Below are 19,402 nucleotides of genomic sequence, written 5' to 3' on the forward strand. Positions count from 1 at the left end.
CGCGCCCTCGTGTTCCCGACCCCGCAGGATAACCAGCTCGGCGGACTCTCGCCCCCGTGACGTCCTGACGTCGCAGCGGCGCGCCCAGGCGTCGGCGCCTGGTCGGCGACGAGCGATCCTGAGCGAGCTGGGCGACGAGCGAAGCCTCTGCGAGGCTTCCGCCGAGCGGGGCATCGCCGCAGCGACACGTCCGCGACGGGCCGGGAGCAGTGGTAGCCTCGCGATCGCCGCGCATGCGCCGATTCGACTCGCTGGCGACGCGAGCTGCAGCGGCCGCCGCTGCTCAGAAGTGGCCGCTCTTCTTGTGCAGGAAGATGGGGTTCTCGAAGGCGGAGAGGACCGACCGGTCGCCGCCGAAGGCGCGGTACCGCAGGCACAGGAAGGCCGAGAGCAGCGAGGAGATGACCAGGATGGCCAGCAGCACGATGAGCGTGGCCGCGAAGCCAGGCGTCGACATACAGATCCGATGGTCGTCGCTCTCGACGGGGAACACCACCGTCTCCGTGTCGTTGCCGGCGGGCGTCTCCAGCGCGAAGGCCAGGTCGCGCGTGGAGACCACCTGGATGACGCGGTCGATGCCGACGTCGCGCGCCTCGGCGGAACGTCGCACTCGTCGCTCGTCGTGCGGTCCCTCGTAGCCCTGCGCCGGCGGCGCGTCGTAGCCGCCGGCCGGGCGCGGCTCGATGGCCGAGCCGCACTGCTCCGAGCACTGGTACCGGCAGATCTGGATCGTGCACTGGAAGTGCACCTCCATCGAGTCGGGGAACTTGAACGCCTGGAAGTGTGCGTAGGAGAGCACGGACGCCGACGCGCCGAAGTTCTTGATCTTGGTGAACTTGGACATGAGCTTGGGGCGCGTGATGCAGCCGGCCTGGTCCACCAGCTGGATGGGCGCGCGCTTGCCGTCGTGCGCCATGCAGTTGCGGACCAGCATGTCGAACTTGTTGTCGTCGTCCTTGATGGCCAGCACCATGGTCATGGTCTGGCCGATCTTGACCAGGCCGGACACCTCGGCCGCCCAGGGACCCTTGCCCACCTGGATCTGCATCCAGCAGCCGACGTTATCGCCGGCGAAGTCGGCGCGCACCACGTCCAGCATGTCCACGGGGAACGGTCGGAAGGTGACGGCCTTCTCGTACTGGTTGTGCCACGTGCAGCGCAGCTTGCGCGCCTGGTCCCACACCTCCTGCACCTGTGGATCGTACTGGATGATGATGGTGTTCTCGAAGTAGGTGCCGGAGCCCGAGTCGGAGCCGTAGCCGTACTGGCCGTTCTCCGTGTTGCCGGTCGTGCCACACGCGTTGATGCTAATGTCGAACTGCGCGTCGGCGCTGGTCGAGCCCGGCTGCAGGTGCACGCAGTTGTAGTTACTGTAGTGCCCTTTGCTGAAGATGATGCCGGAGAAGGGCTTGTCGAACTTGACTGACACGCGCATAAGCGACTTGTCGCACTGCACGTCCAGCGACACGATGCGCGGCATATCAGCCGCCGGCGCGGGCCACACCTCCGGCTGCGCCGCCGCCGGCGCGCCATACCCCTGCTCTGCCGCCGCCGGTGCGCCGTACCCCTGCTCCGCCGCCGGGGCCGGTCCCTGGTACTGCGCCGCCGGCTCGACCGGCGCCGCGTGCGCGTCCTTCGGCGCGCCGTAGTCGTCGCCGGGCGCGGCCGGCGCCTGGTAGCTCACCTGCGCCTGCGCTTCGGGCGCGCCGTACTGCTCGGCCACCTGGTGTGCCGGCGCCGGCTCGTACGCCTGCTCGGGCTTCGCCGGAGCCTCGTACGCCTGCGCCTGCGGCGCGTCGTAGCTCTGCTGCGGCTGCGGCGCGTCGTAGCTCTGTTGCGGCGCGGCCGGCGCATCGTAGCTCTGTGGCTCGCTCGGCGCGGAGTAGCTGTCTGACACGGCACCGTGGTCCTCAGTGTGGGTTCCGTGACCTGCGCCGTGGTCGCCGTGACCGGTATCGTGACCTCCGTGAGCGACGTCGTGACCTCCACTGGAATAGGACCCCTGCGGTGGCGGAGCCACGTACGCGCCCGAGTGCTGAGAGCCAGTGGAGTGAGAATCTCCGTGTCCGCCACCACCGTGTGCGTTGCTTACGTGTCCGCCACCACCGTGTCCGCTGCTGCCGTGTCCGCCGTCTCCATGTCCGCTGCTGCCATGTCCGCCGCCTCCGCCGCCGTGCCCACCGGCTCCACCACTGTACCCTCCGCCTCCGCCATGTCCACCGGCGCCGGTGCCGTGCCCTCCGCCTCCGATGCTGTATTCGCCGCCGCCGCTGTGTCCGCCGCCAGCGCCATGTCCACCGCCAGCACCATGTCCGCCGCCAGCGCCATGTCCGACGCTTCCTCCGTGTCCACCTCCACCGTGGATCGACGCTGACGCGTGGCCACCGGAGGGAGCTCTGTAACCTCCACTCGGCTTCGGCCGGCGCGCAAAGTCATGATCAGTCGCCGGGCCGTAGACGAGCTTAGGCTTGTGAGGACGAGGGCGAGGTCGGGGCCGAGGACGGGGCTTGTAGATGGGTCTGGGCCTGCCGTGGCCTCCACCTCCGTGCCCGCCTCCGTGCCCGCCTCCAATTCCACCTCCGTGGCCACCTGCGTGTCCGGCCGAGCTTCCTCCGCCGCCGCCGCCGTAGGCGCCGCTGGGCGCCTGCGGGAGCACGACGGTGCCTGGCCGGACAGGTACGGCGTACGGCACCGGGATGGGCCCCGGCACCCGTGGGCCGCCCTTGGGCGGTCGCGGCGGACCGTAGTCGCCCGACGGCGCACCGCCACCGCCGCCGCCGTAGCCGCCGCCGCCACCGCCGTGGCTGCCGCCGCCGCCGCCGCCGCCGTAGCCGCCGCCGCCGCCGCCGTGGCCGCTGACGCTGCTGCCGTGACCGCCTCCGTGACCGGCGCCGTGACCGTGGCCGCCTCCAGAGTCGCGCTCGTCCAGCTGTGACTCGAGCGCCAGCTGGTCGAGGCCGTCATCCGAGCGTGCCTCGGCCGGCTGCGGCTGTGACGCCTCCTCCAGCACGCCCTGCACCACCGCCTGCTCCTCCGAGGTCACATCTTGCGCCACCTGGGTCGCCTCCTCGTCCGCGCCACCGCCAGCTGCAACGCGAGGTAGGTGTCAGACGGGGAGCGGTGGGAGACGCTACATGGGTGGTGGGAGACGCTGGGGGAGCGGTGAGAGACACTATGGGAGCGATGGGCCGCTAGGGAAGCGGTGGGAGATGCTAGGTGAACGGTAGGAGACGCTGGGGGAGCGATGGGAGGCGCTGGAGGAGTGGTGTGGGACGCTATGGAAGCGGTGGGAACGCTGGGGAGCGCTGGGAGACGCGGGGACGGGAGACTCAGCGTGTGTCCGTCCGACGGCGATGCGTGACCCTCGGCACTGGAAGAGACACTGTGGTCGTCTATCGGAGCAAGGACTGGATGCATCGACTGATGACCGAGCGCTGATGCGAGAGAAATGCAGCGATCGCCGATGAAGCCAGGACAGCATGGCTGGACGAAAACATGACGTCTGCTGCAAATCGCAGGTGAACTAGTGAGCACTTGCAAGGCATAAAGAAACCTCAACTTGTTTAGGCCTTTCACATGCATTCACTTCTGCCATTACAGCAACAGCAGCGACCAACATCGCAACAGCAATTTCCAGCTCCAAAAGTAGAGATATTATTGGAGCATAACGGACGCGAGGCCCCAGAGCAGCCGGCACGACCACGCGCTGCCGTGCGTACCCGAGTTTCCCCGTGAGCCGCCACGGGGCCGGCCCGAAGGGCTGGCTGGATCGCGGCCGTGGAACCGTGCCGCCGCCTGCGCCGCCTGCAGCGTCTCCGCGACCAATTTAGCGGCCGCGTTCGGATCGCCGCCGCCGGCGGCACCGGCGCGGCCCTGCCGGAGGCCGTGCGGACCGCATGTGGCCAGCCGACCGACCGACGGACGTTAGCCGCCTTTCCGATGAGAAAAATTCCTCAAAATGCCGGCCCGTATCTGGGCTGAGACAGAACGGTAAATGCTGGCGGCCGAGGAGGCGCGGTCTTGGACTGGTCGCGTCGCCGCGGGTCTGGATAGCTGTCACTGCCGGCCCAAGGTGGTCGGATGGAGCCCCACGATGACGACGTTGCTGGGCGCTTAACTGGCCCGAGTGTCGCGGCTGGTTCCGTATGAGGCGTCATTGTGAACTGCGGTGCCTTGGCTCGCCTCGACGTCCCGTGGTGCCAATTGCGACGCGTCCCGGTGCGGCCAACGGGATTTCTCGACACGCCTTACAAGGTGCCCCGCGCCCGCGAATGGGGTGATCCAGCGAAAGTTCGCCGTCGGAAAAGCAAAGAACTCCACCTGGCGGCAACTCATTCGTGTTCCGCTTTGATCAGCAGCGCGCCCCCAACCACAGCGGGAAACCCTTCGACGTGCTTTTGTTTCGACGGGTACACCAGAAATGTCGGGATATTCTGGTGCTCGCGTCAGAGCCAGACATCACTCAGTGGTCCAGAGATAAAAAAAGAGCCAGACTACATCACTCAGTGGTCCAGACGCGTCTCACGACATCTTGGCCATGACACAACATCTCGGCCATGACTGATAGTCTGAACTTCCCGACGCAGCACGATCTCGGCCAGGACCGGCGTGGTGGCGCGGCCACATTTCGGCCGGGACCGGTGGGATAGCGCGCTGACATCTCGGCCAGGACCGGCTGTAAAGTCGGCTCTTCCCTGGTCAGCGGCATCTCGGTCAGGACGGCAGGCCGGCGCCGAGTTCGAGCGATCGGAGGTGGCTCAGCTCCGATCTCCGGCCGGCCGTCTGACCCAGTTTGCCGGACGGCCTACCCACTCCGAATACATAATTAAACACGGCCGGACACGGACGAGGAGGACCGGCACTGCTCCGGTGCGATCTGCCGTCTGGGCACATCCTGATGTCTGGGCATGGTCTGCCGTCCGGACACGGTGTAGCTGTTGTCTGGACACGGCACGTGGCATGGTGTAGCTGCTGTCCGGACACGGTGTAGCTGTTGTCTGGACACGGCACGTGGCATGGTGTAGCTGCTGTCCGGACACGATGTAGCTATTGTCTGGACACGGCACGTGGCATGGTGTAGCTGCTGCCCGGACACGGTGTAGCTGTTGTCTGGATACGGCACGTGGCATGATGTAGCTGCTGTCCGGTCATGGGACGATGAATGTGGATGGTTGCTACTTGGGCTACGGACGTGGAGTAAGGTAGCTGCCGCCTGCAAGGGCCGTAAATCGGTGGCGTTGCTGCTTGGAAAAGTGCAGCCGCGACTTAGTCTGCAAAACGTCAGTGCAGGACCTGAAGTCGAAGTTGGAGCGTTACGGCATTGCTAGATGCAGCTCATCTAGGTTACCTGGGAGCTGCTCTTAGCTGGAAAAATAACTTTTGACAACATTCGTAGACTGCTCCAATCCCCTCAAACTTTAAGCCATATCCAGGGTTCCCGTTTCTATACTGTAGTAAATTTCATCGTAATTTCAAGGCGAGAGTGTTGTTGAACAGCGCTTCCCATACCACCCCTCCGCCCTTTCCTCTGTTGCTTAGGCCAACTCGGCGGCGACGACTGCCGACGGCTCCCGCCGAGAAGCAGCCGCTGGATCGAGCTCGAATCGAGTGAGTGGGCCCGTTGTTCGGATCCAATACGAGCGTGACATTTACGAGGCCCGAGAACTGGCCGCGATCCGGCGCGCGCGCAGCCCCAGCGCTGGAGCTGACCCCACTCGTCAGGGAACGAGGCCGGCCAGGGGAGCAGGAGACGGGGGGACTGTGTCTGATGGCGGCCACGGGCTCAGGTGCTGGCCTTCAAACAGTGTGGTATGTCATACAAACCAGCAACGTTGGTTCTTTAAGACGCAACTTGGGTGGTCCAAGGTGTTGCTTAGCGGCCTTGTGGTTTCATCCCGTTGTATATATAGTCGTTGCGATGCGGCACAGCTACTTATCTGGTCATTCAGGGTTGCTGATAGCTGGTAACCAGACCATATCTAGTAATCGCTCTGCACTGCATCTATGAGAGGTAACTACCGATCGGCCTAACCTTGCATGTTAGTCTTGCCCTTCATTGAATTGTTCTGACAGAAAAATACACGCATTCGCCATGGCACACTATTTTAAAAGCCGTGCCGTTTATTCCACTGTTAACTAAAGCTCAAGAAACTATTTGACAACGTGAGAGTAAATAACTAGTCGATTATCATTTAAGAATTTTTTTTTGCAAGTGGATGAACAAACAATTGTGCCATGGCCACATACATATGTCCGCTGTATGTTAGCTGATCAGTCAATTCCAAATTAACAGTTAGCATAGACCTCCATCTATGTGCCGACTAAAAGCTAAAACCTTGATGTCGTTCTTCGAATAGCCTGCGGGGATCGTGCGACGATGTCTGAAAATCAAATGTGCAACGTTGGTGTGAAATGGCAACCACATGAACAGCTTTTCTAGAATGCGGATCGCAGGAGATTGTGCACAGATTACTTTAAGGACCACTCCCACTTTTTAGTAAGCTGATCGAATTATGTACTAAATGTCTGGATACTTCACGGTGCAATACTAGAAATAAAAAAGCCGTTCTCGATCATTTACTCAAATCATGGACAAAAAAGTGAATTCAAGTGTACACAGCCTAGCTTGTTCATCAGAAAAGCGCCATATTTTGCGTGTAGCTTTTACTGGCTCTTTATTTTCAGCGCTCATGCTCGCTTCACGTTCAGTTCCACAATTTCATCAACTGCGAAGAGGGCCTGGAGTGTAGCCGCGCAGCCCAGGTGGCCCACAGCGTGAGCGCCCTCCCTCCTTTTTCGGGGGCGCTAATACTCCTACGTGCCAGTTCGCCATCTTCAGTGGGCGTCGTGGTTTGTAAAAGGCGAAACGAAGGTATTATGCCATTATAACTGTACCGGAGTGGGTGCATTACCGGCGACCCGGCTGACCCACCCGCGCTTTCAATCGCCGCTATGGGAGCGGGACGTCGTCGGAAGTTCGATAAATGGCATCTGCCCAGCCGCGCTCCAAACAGAGGATGAGCCGGCGAACCGCCGAGGCTATGACATTAACAAAGGCTGCGTGAAGTCTGAATCTAACGCGAGACCTTAGGCGCGTTTGAGCCGATACTGACACACACACGCTGCAGAGTGAGCCAGTGCAGACATCGATGAAAGATCCTGCTGACGCATACTTTGACTGGAGGACGATCGGCCTGAAATGGTCATTTGTCTCTGCATTCGCTATAAGCCATGTAGGTTTTCCAATCAAATTTCAGGTAATCTTGAACTAGGGTTTTGCTTAAGTAGTCTTTGAAGCGGATATGGCACAAGGGAGAGGAATGCACAGTTTTGTAACCATGGCTCGACCACGTATGCGCCTGAAAATCAGGTAAATTACGTATAGAAGCCATCAAGCCTTACACCATAACTTTACGAATCAGCATGACTGTAAGTGTATCAGAGCAGTGTACAACGGATACCATCCCTTCGGCCCCAGTATCGCTGAATGTTCCTGTGTAGGCTTGGTGCGGGCTACATCCCTCTTTTCTCCTATAAAGAAGGCATGTTTATTCAGGATAATGCAATGGAACGCTGCGCCAAAGCCTAGCCCGGCCCAGCAACACAATAACTGCCTTCTCGAGAGCGGGCCGCGTCATACCCGGGCCAGCAACGCGCGGGCCGCGCTCACACGATCGCTATTCGGGCGCGAAGGCGGCTGTGTCACGGCCGAGTGGGGCCCAGTCGGGGCTGACGGCGGCGACTCCGACACCGGCGAGGTCGGCCGGGCGTGACCCGCCGCCGCCCCGGCGCCACCCCGCCTGACCCCGCCGGCCGCCGGCCAGGCACGTCTCTACACAGGTAACTGTCGCCGACTCAGAAAGTCGGCGAGCCGGAGGGATTCGCGAAAGGCAGGCGGTGCGCGGGCCAGGGCGGAAGTCGTGCGGGGCTCCCGAATTTGCACAGGTGTGCTGAAGTTGTGCCGCTGGCCACACGCACCTTTGTGGCAGTTTCAGAACCTGGTGCTAGCCCAAGCGAAACTTGTGCACTAACTCACCCATGCAAGCGTGATTCCTCCAGTGCGAGACAGATGAGAGCTGCAGTCTGGAGGTTCATGGCCCCAAAAACAATCCCTGTGCACGCATCTGCACAGTGGGTGAGCATGCAGGCAAGTCGCACGCTAATTTCGACTTCGTGACAATGTGGTATTTGCTCTCTCTGCCCCCCCCCCCCCCCCTCCTTGCATACACTCATACACTGTACGCAGCGCCGTTCTCTGGCGGCTTATATCCATGCGGTCCGTATCCGTCCATGTGACACATGAATATCGCCGACTGCATGTCTCAGAAAAATGGGCAGTAGGTGGGAAGTCGGGTGATTAATTCATGAAGGCACTTTAAGTGATCATATTTGTTAAACTGCACACAGCATCAAATGCATGCATTGACATGCGACCTGAACAGGCGGCTCCATTCTCCGTTGTGAGCGTTCCCATAACGACAGTAATACTTGCCTGATGGCTACCTTGTTCGCATGAGGGCTAATGCTTTGTAAAAATAGACGTCAATCGGCCCAAAATTCTGGAAGCTTTTTCCTTTTAATGTAACAAGACCATACCAAAATGACTCGTGGAAGTGGTGTGAGTACATGTGAATTCAATAATCAATGCTGACCTGAGGTCAGGTATACAAATCATCTGTGTTTTTTCTGAAAATTTCGTGTACTTTATTGGTAATGATCAATTGTGCTGCATCCCGGATCGAGCAACGAAGGACTGTTTTGAGCAATAACTCGAGCAACGCAACAGTTCGTTAACATTGGCGTGTTTTGCTTTGCTTGACCTAAGCTTCATTGGTCTATGATCACACACATCCCATTACTGCCAGCTACCTGTAGCCTCCATCCCTCTGAAATGCTGACATCAGATTTGCAACCTCTAGGGCTGTTGTATGGAAGAGGGCGATTTCGGATAAGTATTTTTAGCATTTTCCGCAATTTCACAATTTGTCAGATTTCCAAATTTTCGGCTCTCAGATTTTGCAACTCTTCCCCCGCTGGCGGATGTGGAGTGCGGGACCGGCGGCCTTTGCGGCGCAAACTGGTCCAAACGGTGCCCGCTCCTACTGCCGCCGCCACCGCCGCCGCCGCCGCCGCCGGCCCCGCCCGAGTAATGAGGGTGGCCCAGACGGCAGGTGTGTGGTCGGGTGGCACTGGGCCAGGTGACCGTCGGCGCTGACCCACCGGCCGCCGGCGACCCGGCGCCGTGACCCGGTGACCCGGCCGACACGCCGGCCGGGCGGAAGGGCGCACGACTGACCGACCGCCGCCGCCGCCGCCGCTGCACAGCCTGCGTCCTGGTGGTGAAGGTGCCGCGCTGGCCGCCGGTCGGCTGCACTGACCACTGAACAGTGTTCAGTGGACAGCGCCAACAGGCATCGTAGCATTTTGGCGGACTGTGAATGCGACGAGAGACCTCCTGCCTCTTGTCAGTTCCATGCCGGAACATTTAAAAAGGCAAATTTTTGGCTCGGAAAGGTTTTACATAGTGAAAAGAGTGCTTGTTCAACCTGCCGGCCTGGTACGTTTAAACGCCAAGCGCAGTCAAAAGCTTTCATCAAAGGATATTGTAGTACCGTTGCATTATTCTAAAGAACATGGCAGGGGTTAATCTGTCCATTTGACAAAGGTGATCGTAGATTATGTACGCCATGCAGCTCGCTTGCTGCGCACCGTATGCAGCGTTATCAACGGTGCTAGACGTCCCCCACTCGTTCACAGCTCAAGATATCTTCTTGTTCCACGTGCAGTCTCCGCTAGGTTTCTGTGTTCCCGGTCCAGTGCAGTTCCTAATACGATGGTCGTTGGAAACTTTACTATCCGTCGTCATTTGGCCACCGCGGAAAAAAACCTTTAGAGTCACTCGTAGCGCTTAATTTCTAATACAAAGAAAGTAGACATGAAGTCTGCATGAGCCATTTCGTACACACTTCAGTGTCGCATACATCAGCGACAGCTAAGCATTCTCCTAGCTCGTCCTGCTTCACCTTGTCGACTAAAGCCCCGCCCTAGACGTTCGGGATAACTGCACATGTTCGCATCGGGTCATCTCCGAGGGCCTCCAATCCATCAGCGCTCTCCTGATTGGCGTGATTGCGCTGCGTTAGCCGCGTCCGCTGGTCGGGAATACGCGTCCCGGGCGCACGGGCTGCGCGCATGTCGATCGCGCACCGGGCATCGAAGATTACACGGCCGGTCGCGATCGGAGCGATAACGAATGGATAGGGGCTGCCCATAGCGCGCCGCCCTGGGGACCGGAGCACCAGCCACAGCCGCCGCCTGGCGTCTGGGTGATTGGCCCCGTTTGATCGGCGTAGATCACAGGCTTCGGGGATCAGGTTTGGCTTCGTTTAGCAGCCGGCCGGTGCCTCCAGCCGTGAGGGTGCGCAGGGTTTGCATGACTGGGCATCTCGCAAGTTTTCCAGAGGGTTGCCAGAAAATGTGAGGCAGTAGGCTACAACTTAGCTGTAGACGACGAAGAAGTGGAGGACACAACAATTCGGTTGGCTCGAGACGTTGGAGAAGCAAAGAAGGATTTGGTGCTAATATAGTGCTGGAGTAAGATTTAGCCGAACACCGGATCATTTGACATCGTTGACACCTGATCCTCACATTACCTCACGTCTGGCAATGTCTCGCTTTCTCTTCGTCTTCCCGTCTCCATATCGATGTCGTTCAAGACGGTAACATGTGGAATTGGTAGTAATGTTGTGCACATCCTACTGTTGTCATGCACTTATATGGATTATTCCTGAACACATTTTGCTGAGCCGGGTCGAGTCAATGTGGATTTGGAATTTCAGAAGGAAATATCAGTAAAGTCATCGAACACGGTGATTTAGATTGGATACCATATTGAAATTGCCACCCCTGAAGCCCCCCCCCCTCCGGTCTGTGCTAGTGTTCGGCTACACAAATTCCCGAAATTTGGCGCGCGCGGGATGCAGGATATCGTGCTAAAATGCTGAGAAAGCGCATGAATAGCGACGGTCATTCGGGACCTTTACCGATGCTTGACACGAAGCGGGCTGCCCAATGGACACTCACCAGTCGCGGAGAAGGCGTGATGCCGCCGCGCCACGTCCCGCCGACCTCCCCTCCCCCCTCCCCACCGCGGCCTCTGAGGCCGCGAGATGACGCGAATGGCCGCGGCGTCCCTGACCCCACAAAACGTGGCCAAACATCTCGTACATCACGGCGCCTGCGTCCCGTTCGGAACCGGCGTCGGTCCTGGGAAGGCGCGCCGCCGGCCCGGCTGGCCCACATTCTGCGTGACACCATTCGGCTCTCTTCCCGCCGCCGAGAGATACAAACGAGAGGAGGGATGGCTGCCCACGACTCGCCAGGCCCCGGCCGGTTGCCGGCAGCGCGTGCGGCAACGCGCTCGGCCGTGTCGGCTTTATGAAGCCATTCGGGCACGGTACCTTGTCATCAGACACGGAAACGAAATGCTGGCTGGGTATTGGCCGCTGCGGTGCATTGTCTCCTGGCAGAGGGGCGGGGCTGCGGGTTATGTTGGTTAGCTGGTCCTGTGCCTGTGGTCAAGCTCGTTTGCGGTGGTAGCAAAAACGCGCCTATCATTAAAGTGATGGATGTCCGAAGGCACTCCGCCAGGCGTCCATCAGCGATGCGTTACAGCCGACAGGCAATAGTGATCACCATAACACGCCACATATTGCATTAAAGGCTTGCGTTGACCCACTACACAGCTGAGCTTTGAAAGCGAGGAAGCGTAATCAGCATGGCTGGGTCGGTCATACCAAAACCGAAGGCTAACCCGGATGGCTGCCACACACACGAAAAACTAAAACGGAACTAGAAACCGAACCTTCATTGGCTGGCTGCCACTCAGATCATAGATCACGGATCGCGTCTGCGGCCTAGACACGGAGTTGGCATATATCCCACTGGTGGCAGCAGTGACTAGCCTTGTGTAGCCAGTCCAGGCCTGTCAGCGATGGCGGGCGGGTGGCGCCAGCTTCAGGGGCCGTCTTAGAAAAAATGGAGCGTCTTGACAACCGCATTCTAACATCACGAAATGTCGCACGGATTCAGAACACTGACACCAAAACGCTTGACATCACGTCATGGTCTACGCCCCGTAGCTATGCGCTCCGTGCCAGGCGCCGCTGCTACCTCTGTGCATGAGGTTTCCGGCGCCCAGCAATCTGGTCAGTGTGTCAGCAGTCGCGCACCATGCCGGGCGAGGCGTGTGACATGCAAGCCAATTTGTCGCTAGCTTTAACGCCCCCGCCCGTGTGGCGTGTGGCGCCGCCTAAAATGGCACCATTCACCATACCTCGTCACGCACAACGAGCCGATTTGCACTATTGGTGACAACTGTCTTGCACCGCTGCCGTCGACACCTGTTTTGAGATCTCGCTGTTCGGGCGGTTCGCGGATGTATGTCGCGCGGCCAAAGATGCATTGTCTTTCTCACAGAGCATTTGACATGTGACGCTCGAGAACAGAAACAGCTGATTCACGACGTGGAATGTTACCCAGAGAAATGAGCCCATAACTCGTTCATGAGCAGCGCCATCGCTCTCCATACCACCTCATCATAGCACTCTCCCCACCCGGGCGCGAGTTAACCACCGTGACGGGACTCCCGCACCCGGTCTCAGCGGCGGAGCTGTGCCGACTGTCGCAGCCGTCCCCGGCGCCCGGCCGAGCTCGCGCCAGGCGCCGGCTCGCGGCGGCTCGGCGGCGCGGCCGCCGCCGGCGCCGACGGCAGCTTGCGCGCGCCGACGCGCCGCGCTGACCCACTTCCCCGGAAACCGATCCGAACAATACGGGACCGCGGGGAACCGCCGGAGAGGATTCGCAGCGGCTAGCGGTGCCGCGTCCAGGGCGGCGCGCGTGATTCTATTACGCGCGCGACAGTTAGGGCGGCCGTGCAGCCGTAATGGGGACTGGCGGAACCGTTGGCGGCGGAGGCCGCGTCGCGGTGCTCGCGCGATGACCGCTTCGCGCGCCCGCCGCCGGCCACGCCGCCGGGCGGCGCTGACCACGCTGTGGTCGGACAGGGAGGAGTCCGCTGTCCGCCGGCGGGGCGGAATCCAACGCCCGTCACCGTTTGACCGGGCAGGGCGGAGTCCGATCCGAGTTGCGTGTCAGCTGAGCAGGAGGAGTCCACTACCAGTCATACGGGGACCAATCGGGGAGGAGTCCGCCGCCAATCATTTGCTCACCGAGTGGTAGGAGTCCGGTGTCAGGCATGTGATCGGCAGGGAAGAGTCCTCTGCCAAACGCTGGAGTCCATCACGACCGCCAGTAAAGCGAATACCTCCGGTGGCCGAGCCATTTTCGGCGGTGTTGAGTTGTATGTGACACTACGGACTGCGTGGTATGGTTAAGTACTGCGCGGAAATTGGTCGTGAAATATGCCCAAGCACCGTATGGAAGGACTAGACGCGCAAAGATCCTCGGGTGGCTGGCTGGCGTGTTTCCAAACCCTCGGCGCTTCTGTGTCTCCTGTTTGGCTGGGATTCATGAATCTCCTCTCCTGCATCCGCGTAGTTTCAAAACAAGCCGTAATGGCCTCGTTGTTTACCAAAGCGAATGATATACGCGTTCAGTTCGGCCAGATAGCGTCGCGGGTCCATTTATCCACCAAGTGGCAGCCACTTTCTGTGTTTTGGAATCGAAAGCATGATTTGTGCTTCCGAGCGCCACTTCAGACTGGGGCGATGGAGAGGTGCAAAAAACCACGAGAAAGCTGGTGGCCACCTGGCAAGCTGAGAAGGGGCTCACGCGAAGGTATCGGGCGAGAGGGGCGCCTAGCGCCGAGCCATTGCACGTGGCGGCCGGTCCCTCGGACCAGCCTTTGGTCCGGTGCTCACCGCAGACCTGCCTAGCTGGCCAGATAATTGCTCAGCAACAATATTTGCCGGCTGAATGTGACCAAACGGATGCTGTTTTCGTTCGTGGAGGTAAGCACATGAGTTGCGCAAGTAGGAGTTGCGACAGGTGCACGGTGTCCGGTCTGGAGACTTTGCTATTGCCCCGGGAACCACTACTGCAGGCTGGGCAGTCGACGTGTTCCGATACCCGCTTCCCAAACAAAACAAATCGACAGTCACAGCCGCGTGGTGATTCGCAGATCGCTGCTGGGACCTGGTGGCGTCCACGGCGTGACGCGGCGGGATGTCGAAAACTGGGACGCCGAAAAACGGAACGACAACGCGCCGGATACGGTGGACGGGCCGGCCCGTGAATTACGCCTCGTCTGTCACTCGGACTGTGGCGGCTTCAGACATCGGTGCCGGGGAGCGTAAGCGAGAACGGAAGAAGAATAGAGGGAGAACAGAAGGGAACAGAAGGAGAGCAAAAGGACAGATGGAGAGCAGAAGGATAGAGGGTAACACGGGCGAACGGAGGGGGACAGGCGAGAACGAAAGAGGACAACGGAGAGAGAGAGAGAGAGAGAGAGAGAGAGAGAGAGAGAGAGAGAGAGAGAGAGAGAGGGAGAGAGAGAGAGAGAGAGAGAGAGAGAGAGAGAGAGAGAGAGAGAGAGAGAGAGAGAGAGAGAGAGAGAGAGAGAGAGGAGAGAGAGAGAGGAGAGAGAGAGAGAGAGAGAGAGAGAGAGAGAGAGAGAGAGAGAGAGAGAGAGAGAGAGAGAGAGAGAGAGAGAGAGAGAGAGAGAGAGAGAGAGAGAGAACAGAGACTAAACTGTTACACTGGCGTCATCGGTCACGTGACGGTCATGTGACGGTGATCATGTTCCCGGCCATTTCACCAGTCTGTACTAGACAGAACGAATGTGTTGCTGCGCCTAATAGCGTAAGAGGTGCTCCCAACAACGAGGCTTGAACTAAACTGGCCTTATTCCAAACTTTTCTGGGCTGTCTTGTACCTATATTTTTATTACCAATGCAGTACATAATCAAAAGATAACAATTCTGGGTTGTCAACTGCAATGTGCATGTTCTGTATTGATTACATGTTATGTCTGGCATGAACACTTACCGCTACCAGCAGGGCGGCGAGAAGTGGTCTTCGCAGAAGCATGGTGAACTTTCACGGTTCTGAAAGCAGACGATGGCATGTTACTTGTGGTGCTCAATGCATACATGCATGCATTAGAGGCCTCCTTGAGTCCAACTTTTGAAGACCATGGGGTGCGAGTGATTTCAATGGCGCACCTGTGTGTATCTCAGACACGCCTCCCGGACAACTCGGACTAAGTCAGCGTCAACAGCTCTCATAGCTGAATTTTCTGCAGCATGAAACCGATTCGCAATTTAAATTGATGGGCTGGTCGCAAAGCTCCGTGGGAAAGGGGATTTTGGGGCAATTCCCCTTCCTTCTCTCCATCGCCAATGGCATGGAGGCAACCACACCCCTGTGCTGCTTACATCCGCTGCATTGCAGTTCCCAGCATGTACAGCCTGGCTTTGATATTACCGAATGCTCTATAAGAGTGTTATTTGCAATTAATGCTGCATCGAAGCTATAATTAATGCACTTGCTTTAAAGCCGATCATAAATTAGTGAAAATCAACGACCCCGATATTTGCAGACCTGTCACTGGGATGAACTAATACCTGCACGGTTGCTGCCTCCTAAACGCCAGTATACAGATAGCTTGAAGACTCTGAACTCATAATGAGGTTGGAAGGCTTCACATCTGATGAATCCTCATGCCTAAAAACGACTGCAGTAACCGAGTCCGGTCGCACCCAGGCAACTCTGGCTCATGCTGGGACCGCAGTGCCCACAACCGGCACTGAGTAGGCCAAAGCTAGACCTCTGGCCCCGCGCACCCCTTCCACCAACCTCCTGGCTTCCGGCCGTTGTCAGCTGCGGCGCCAGGTTGAACTGGGCCTGCGTTCCGCGGTGTTACCGCTACGTCAATGAGGTGAACGCTCCGCACGTGACCCGCCGCGCTCGGGGCTCGCGGGGAGGTCAGGAGGCCACACAGAGAGCGAGATCGCAGTACGCCTCGCCACAACGGAGCCGCGAAATCTAAGCTCCATGCCTCAACAGCCGATGTCTCTGATGTCCCTCATGTATGCTGCCTGTGATGGACGGGTGTGGGCCATAGCCGTTCTCCGCCACACCGCTTACTGAAACTGGCGTCCGACAGGCATGTTTGCCGGCATGTAATGCGATAGAACAGCGAACGCGGTCACGATTCGCCGACCGGTGGAATGCATACCGACAGCTGTCTTCTAACGTTTCGCATTCTAAGTGAACAGTTTGCATTGAATGGTCTGGGTGAGCAGCGTTCACAAGAACACTGAGTTGTGTCAAGGCTGTCAGGTGCATGCTCAGAATCACTGGCACTTGGCTGATGTCATTGTTTTCCTGATGGTGACACTAATAGGGCATTGTTCGCCTAACGTCACGCCTTTCCAGAGCGCGTTTGCGTCAGCTGTCTACATTACAGAATGCAGCTTGTTTACATAACAATTATGAGATACGTTTCTCTATCCATTCTTGACCTGTATTACGTGCACAAATATTTTTCGCCTATGAAAACCATTGGAGGCGAAAAAAGACACTGAAAAGCACTATGCGTCGGTTCTTTGTAGAGTGCTCTGTATCCAAACCATCGGGTCTACACTCATGATAGCCCTGTCCCAAATACGGCGGGCTTAGTTGGTGTGGAGGGCAAGGAACTAAACACCAGACACGCACGAAGTACCTAAGACGTTGCATCGTTGATGATATTAGCGTATGTGGTCTTGTCTTTAAGTGCGGGGAGGCCGATCTATGCCTCCAAGTTCAAATCTACATCAATGATGCTCTACCCGAACTTGAAAGCTAACTTGCCATGAATGCTGAGGTTCTCACCAACGAAAACAAAACATGTTGCCAAAACTGTGTGCAGTGTTGTAAAATATGAGAAGATGCTTATCAACATGCAGCAAACAATCTGAAAGTTAAACGTGTTGAAAAATCTTATCCTGTAAGTTAAGGTGAGATTTCAGAGTCGCATACTCACAGCTAATGCTTATTCAGGCAATACCACACCGCGCGCAGCGAGAAGCTTGAAATTACTTGCCAATCACTACTCAGGTATTGCTCGGACACCGAGTGCACGTCACGCATGTTCACTCATCGCCAAGACGTCGGGATAGGACGCAGCCGGCACTGGTGACGCCGGAGTTGGACCTCGGCCACTTCTGGACAGGGTGAGCTGTTTTCATGATTTCCTACAAAGGCTACCACCGCGGTAGATGACCCCAGAGAAGTTGCACCCGAAACCCAGTTGCCTGCTTTTTCAAGTAGCATCCCCGCCGCTGAATCTAAAAAGATATCAGCATTCGCATAGGATACTCAGAACAGAAACGACCAGCAAATGTACCGGAAACTCCGCAAACAGCTCCACGACGAACCGCCCACCCTCCAACCTGCATGTGTCTGCGTGCTGCCCGAGCAAGCAACAAGCCCGCGCTCGCAGGTACCTGTATCGCAGTCTAGTCCCGCTCGTCCCGCCGCTGACGGCGTCTCTTCGCCGGCGTCCGGAGTCGACTCGCACCGCGTCACCAGCACGCGAGGCCCGGTCGCCGAGGAGCGCACCGCCGGAGCTGTGGAGGCGTCGGCCTCCGATCGCGACTGACCGAGCGCCGGAGCCGGCTGGCCGCCTCACTCCAGAGACCCAGATCGACGCCGCGCCGACCGCAAGCTTTCGGCGCCGCCGGCCGGCCCGGTTCGGCCGCGGCGGCGCGCCGGAAGCCGCGGCGAGCGGAGGCGGCGCCGGCCGCCCGGGTGGTGAGAAGGTCGCAAGGGTCGGCTTGCTGGGGGGGGGGGGGGGGGGGGGGCGGCAAGGTGTCAACGGGTGACGCGCCTGTGCGGCTGGAGGCGGCAGTGGGTCAGGGGGGCACTCCGTCCTGCTCGGGATGTCAGGGCGTCGGGAAGAGCACCCGGGAAGGTTCTACCTGCCGGAGAGTCAGAGGGAGTCATCTACTATTCTTGAGGACAGCAGTGAGTGGGAAGGATAGTGGGAGATTGTGCAGGCGTTACTGGGACGTGGGTGTGTCAGAAAACAGACTGTCCAGCTAGCCAGTGTGCCAAGCGCAGCCCTGTGCTCTGTTGGAGGCATCAGTGCGCCAGGAGTAATTCCTGTTCGCATAGCAATTCGTCCTGCTGGGGATATCAAGCAAAGGCTTAGTACGAGGGCGACGCCAGCGTGTCACGGAGTAAGGGAGATAAGAGAGAGAGAGAGAGAGAGAGAGAGAGAGAGAGAGAGAGAGAGAGAGAGAGAGAGAGAGAGAGAGAGAGAGAGAGAGAGAGAGAGAGAGAGGGAGAGAGAGAGAGGGAGAGAGAGGGATGAGAGAGAGAGGGAGAGAGAGAGAGAGAGAGAGAGAGGGAGAGAGAGGAGAGGGAGAGAGAGAGGGAGAGGAGAGAGAGAGGGAGAGAGAGAGAGGAGAGAGAGAGAGAGAGAGAGAGAGGAGAGAGAGAGAGGGAGAGAGAGAGAGAGAGAGAGAGAGAGAGAGAGAGAGAGAGAGAGAGAGAGAGAGAGAGAGAGAGAGAGAGAGAGAGAGAGAGAGAGAGAGAGAGAGAGAGAGGAGAGAGAGAGAGGAGAGAGAGAGAGAGAGAGAGAGAGAGGGAGAGAGAGAGAGAGAGATATGCGTTAGGGGGCAGGCTGACCAGCTTTGGACGCCTGCAGGCCAGAAAGAGCCCTCGTGTTAAATGGAAGCCAGTGTGTTGGCCGTCCCCTTGCCTCTCTCACTGGGACGGTCAGTGTATAATGCATGTTAGAGGCATTGCGCAAGACGGAGCTCTGCTCTTACTGGGAATAGTCTTGAACAGGGCGTGGCCCTAGATATTTTTCGACTGAGATTAGGCCGTTTTTAAATATGCAGCTGATTCATTTGCAAACAGCTCCGTACCAGACTTATTATGCATCTCACACAAGCATGGACAATGCAGAGGTGTAAGCTGCTACCTCCACCAGCCATCATCATATTGAATTGACCAGCTTTTTATAAGCGGCACAGTGGGCCACACTAATCTGGGCGAATCACTCGATCAACGCACACCAATAACCGGCTTGGTGCCACAAGGAGAGAAGCGTTACTACGCAATGGCTGAAACTAGAAGGAAACAATCTCCTGACCGGAAATCATGCTTCGAGGCAAGGGCGTTACCAATTGTGCGTTCGGAGAAGGTCAAGGGTGTAAGCACGGCAGTCGCCTATGGCACTAGGCAGGCATATGAATGACGTGCACGTTACCAGTGGAATTGATTCAGGCACGCTTAACATAATCCGGCATATTTGTGTATAACATGCAACTTGAGGAAAAGCGCCAAAACAAGTTAATTCTATTTTTTTCAAATCTCAACCAAGTATTTACTTGCACGGAGGAAGAAGCTATCACTTGCTTAGTTCTATGTATAGCTCAGATGAGGTACA

General features: G+C 58.0%; 2 protein-coding genes and 1 long non-coding RNA gene across 3 annotated transcripts in view; all 3 read right to left on the reverse strand.

Annotated features, from left to right (window-relative positions):
- Positions 1 to 1,536, reverse strand: part of LOC119110025 (uncharacterized) — an 8,944-nt gene extending 7,408 nt beyond the window's left edge. Inside the window, 1 exon segment of the mRNA XM_037233772.1 lies at positions 341 to 1,536. Coding sequence (XP_037089667.1) covers positions 341 to 1,480 — 1,140 coding nt within the window. The 5' untranslated portion in view covers positions 1,481 to 1,536.
- LOC119110026 (vitelline membrane protein Vm26Ab-like) lies at positions 1,482 to 2,214 on the reverse strand. The gene is made up of 3 exons (XM_037233773.1): positions 2,093 to 2,214; positions 1,645 to 1,886; positions 1,482 to 1,504 (listed from the first exon to the last, which is right to left on the reverse strand). The coding sequence occupies exons 1-3, from the start codon at positions 2,212 to 2,214 to the stop codon at positions 1,482 to 1,484; spliced, it is 387 nt and encodes a 128-aa protein (XP_037089668.1).
- Positions 2,215 to 2,836: 622 nt separating this feature from the next.
- Positions 2,837 to 17,628, reverse strand: LOC119110275 (uncharacterized). The gene is made up of 3 exons (XR_005095463.1): positions 17,451 to 17,628; positions 15,007 to 15,065; positions 2,837 to 3,087 (listed from the first exon to the last, which is right to left on the reverse strand). It is a non-coding gene; the product is annotated as an uncharacterized LOC119110275 (long non-coding RNA).
- Positions 17,629 to 19,402: the final 1,774 nt, after the last annotated feature.

This window comes from Pollicipes pollicipes, unplaced genomic scaffold, assembly GCF_011947565.3.
Source record: "Pollicipes pollicipes isolate AB1234 unplaced genomic scaffold, Ppol_2.1 Scaffold_7231;HRSCAF=8579_pilon_pilon_pilon, whole genome shotgun sequence".
In the NCBI taxonomy this organism is placed as follows: domain Eukaryota; kingdom Metazoa; phylum Arthropoda; class Thecostraca; order Pollicipedomorpha; family Pollicipedidae; genus Pollicipes; species Pollicipes pollicipes.

Coding starts and splice junctions, on each gene's coding strand:
- LOC119110026 (XM_037233773.1), bottom strand. CDS start 2,214: ATGGCGGAGGCGGAGGGTACAGTGGTGGAGCCGGTGGGCACGGCGGCG. Junction 1,887..2,092: donor GACACGGTGGTGGCGGACAC/GTAAGCAACGCA, acceptor CGTGTCAGACAG/CTACTCCGCGCCGAGCGAGC. Junction 1,505..1,644: donor CGCGCCCGGCGACGACTACG/GCGCGCCGAAGG, acceptor GCGCAGCCGGAG/GTGTGGCCCGCGCCGGCGGC.